The following is a 3,622-nucleotide window of genomic DNA, read 5'->3' as shown; positions in this document are numbered from 1 at the left end:
GTGTTGAGAGAGATGTCCCCACAGGCTAGTTTCAGCACCGCCAAGATCTCACAGAAGAAGTGATTGATGATATTGTGACCACAGAAGGGAAGGCTCCAGGTGAGAATGGAATGGAGAAGGGAGTTGGCAAAGCCTGCCCCCCAGCTGAGCACTGCCATCCACGTGCACGTCTGCGAGTTCATGAGTTCTGAGTAGCGAAGCGGCTGGCAGATGGCCACGTACCGGTCACACGCCATCATGGCCAGGAGCACACACTCCGTGGAGCCCAGCGCCAGGGTCAGGTACATCTGCAGGGCACAGCCAGGGAAGGAGATGGTGCTTTGGGCTTCCAGGCAGTTGACCAGAATGAGAGGCACGAAGGAGGATGTGCCAGAGATGTCCATGAGGGTGAGGTTGCTGAGGAAGAAGTACATGGGGGTGTGCAGGCCGGGTCCAGCATGTTCAGCCCAATGAGGAGGGCGTTCCCCAGCACATTCACAGAGTAGATGCCCAGGCAGAGCACAAACAGAACCATCTCTAGGTTGTGGTGTTCGTGTAGCCCCAGCAGGACAAACTCTGTCACGACCGTCTGGTTTGCCCCATTCGTCTCACTCTCCATCCATCTCATTCTCCCTCTTTTCCCCTCTGCACCATGAAGGTGTTGGATTAAGCACCAGTGGGCCTGGGAGCCAAGCAACGTGGATGTGTGACCTTGAGCAGGTCAGCCCTGCCTCTGGAACTCAGTTTCACCATCGGTATAATGAGAGTGCACTTCAGGTCTGCAAGCCAGCCCTCTCAGTTCTGTAGTTCTGGTGTAACTTACAGGAGATGGGGTCCATTCTAATCATCTAGGCTCTTCTCTCTTCTCCCCAGGCTGACCTAGGGGAGACAAGAGAATACATTCTTTTTTCTTGAGCTCCTTTTGAATTTGCAGTGTTCTTGTGTGTTAAGAGGAAGCATGTTTTCTAGGTTATGACTTCTCATGGCTAATGACACCAGTAGGATTTCAGATTCATTCACTCACTGAGGATTTGTTGAATGCCTACCCTGTCAGGGTGTTTAGGTGCTGGGCTATAGCAGTAAGAAAACTACGTGGACCAAAAGATGCCACATTTATAACAAGTGTTGCTCCTCTTTCTCCAATTAAGTGGGATGAGCTTGGGAAGTGAGATGGGTGATGAGTGATGGCCACCTCATTCCTTTGGGCATAAAGGTTGAACATTTCTACTGCATAGGATGTACAAGCCTTATTCAGGTGTCTCTCCATAAGATCAGAGACCATGCATTGATTTTTAAAAGAGTATATAAGAACGTATGTATCCCAATAGAGCCATTGGTCACAACATTTAACTCTTGTCCTAAAGGCCAAGTGAGTCTCCTCTTGCCTCCATTTTTAGGATAAATGATATTGACAATAATATTTCACTGGAGGGAAAGGTAGGTTCTAATCTGGCAGAAGTGTCCTGGGTCACTGACCAGCTCTATAAAGGGAAGGTGGGAGGCAGCCACATTCTTTTCCCAGGAGCCTCCATGTCTCTTCTGAGCTGGTCTCAGCCCCTTGGTAAATGCCAGTGTCTGGAGGGAGCCAAGTGTCAAGTGTTAGATGGAAAGCTGTCTTGTAGCCCATGTGATCTCTGTTCTATGGGAGGAACGGGAACTGATGGTGAATTTTAACCTTTCAGAAGACATAATTACTCTTCCCTCTGTCCCTTCACACCTAGATGACTTGAGGCCAGTGTCCTGTGAAAACATTAGAGCCAGGTCGCTCCTTCAGGGCTGGCTATATCCCTGAATTCTCCTGCTAGATTGTATCTATCATTCTTGTAAGCCAATGGACCCACCCTTTTCTGAATAAACCATGCCTTTTCCCAGAGCTACATCTTTGCTCAAGAAGTTTCCTTTTGAAGGCATGTCCTTCCTTTCTTCCCCATTAGGGGGTCTTCTCCTCCTCTTCAGAACCCAGTTCATCTCTCTTCCTCTCCCACCTGCCCCCTGCAGAGTTACCTGCTCCCTTCTTCCTCTCATAGCCCTTGGTCATCCTCCCTGTTCCTATGCTGCACACCTTTCTCCTCTGCCACACCAGAGAGCAGACTCTCTCTGTATACCTCCCTCCTGTGTTTCATACAGTGAGTGCTGCCAATGGTAGTCCCACAAAAGTCAACACATGATTCAAAAACCCATTGTTGACATAGAAAACCCTAAAGATAGTATCAGAAAATTACCAGAGCCTATCAGTGAATTTAGCAAAGTTTCAGATATAAAATCAATACACAGAAATCACTTGCATTTCTATATACTAACAACAAAAAATCAGAAAGAGAATTAAGGAATCAATCCCATTCACCATTGTAAGAAAAAGAATTAAATATCTAGGAATAAACTTACCTAAGGAGACAAAAGAACTGTACACAGAAAATTGTAAGACACTGATGAAAGAAATCAAAGATAACATGAAGAGATGGAGAGATATTCCATGTTCCTGGGCAGGAAGAATCAATATTGTGAAAATTACAATACTACCAAATGCAATCTACAGATTCAGTGTGATCCCTATCAAATTACCAATGGAATTTTTCATAGAACTAGAACAAAGAATTTCACAATTCATATGGAAACACAAAAGACCCCAAATAGCCAAAGCAGTCTTGAGGAAGAAGAATGGAGCAGGAGGAATCAACCTTCCTGACTTCAGATTATAGTACAAAGCTACGGTCATCAAGACAGTATGGTACTGGCACAAAAACAGAAATATAGACCAATGGAACAAGATAGAAAGCCCAGAAATAAATCCATGCACCTATGGGTACCTTATTTTTTACAAAGGAGGCAAGAATATACAATGAAGCAAAGACAGCCTCTTTAATGACTGGTGCTGGGAAAACTGGACAGCTATATGCAAAAGAATGAAATTAGAACACTTCCTAACACCATACACAAAGATAAACTCAAAATGGATTAAAGATCTAAATATAAGACCAGAAAGTATAAAACTCTTAGAGGAAAACACAGGCAGAACACTCGATGACATACATCAAAGCAAGATCCTTATGACCCACCTCCTAGAGTAACAGAAATTGAAATAAGAACAAAAGTAGACAAGTGAACCTGATTAAACTTAAAAGCTTTTGCACAGCAAAGGAAACTATGAGCAAGGTGAAAAGACAACCCTCAGAATGTGAGAAAATAATAGCAAATGAAACAACTGATAAAGGATTAATTTCCAAAATATACAAGCCACACATACAACTTAATACCAGAAAAACAAACAACCCAAACAAAAAGTGGGAAAAAGACTAAACAGACGTTTCTCCAAAGAAGACATACAGATGGCTAACAAACACATGAACAGATGCTCAACACTGCTCATTATTCAATTCAGTTCAGTTCAGTTGCTCAGTTGTGTCCGACTCTCTGCGACCCCATGAATCACAGCACACCAGAGCTCCCTGTCCATCACCAACTCCTGGAGTTCACCCAGACTCACGTCCATTGAGTCAGTGATGCCATCCAGCCATCTCATTCTCTGTCGTCCCCCTTCTCCTCCTGCCCCCAATCCCTCCCAGCATCAGAGTCTTTTCCAATGAGTCAACTCTTCGCAGGAGGTGGCCAAAGTACTGGAGTTTCAGCTTTAGCATCATTCCTT

The 3,622-nt window shown here is 44.6% G+C and overlaps 2 protein-coding genes across 2 annotated transcripts in view; both read right to left on the bottom strand.

Moving 5' to 3' along the window:
• LOC104993045 (putative olfactory receptor 13C6) overlaps positions 1 to 607 on the bottom strand; it is a 7,208-nt gene extending 6,601 nt beyond the window's left edge. Inside the window, 2 exon segments of the mRNA XM_010846128.1 lie at positions 5 to 427; positions 430 to 607. Coding sequence (XP_010844430.1) covers positions 5 to 427; positions 430 to 607 — 601 coding nt within the window.
• Positions 608 to 2,098: 1,491 nt separating this feature from the next.
• LOC104993044 (olfactory receptor 2S2-like) overlaps positions 2,099 to 3,622 on the bottom strand; it is a 16,477-nt gene continuing 14,953 nt past the window's right edge. The window contains exon 4 of the mRNA XM_010846127.1: positions 2,099 to 2,177. Within this exon, the coding sequence (XP_010844429.1) occupies positions 2,099 to 2,177 (79 nt within the window). The remainder of the gene's footprint in view (positions 2,178 to 3,622) is intronic.

Source organism: Bison bison, unplaced genomic scaffold, assembly GCF_000754665.1.
Source record: "Bison bison bison isolate TAMUID 2011002044 unplaced genomic scaffold, Bison_UMD1.0 scf7180017864230, whole genome shotgun sequence".
NCBI lineage: Eukaryota > Metazoa > Chordata > Mammalia > Artiodactyla > Bovidae > Bison > Bison bison.
This window is presented reverse-complemented; position numbering and strand designations above follow the sequence as displayed.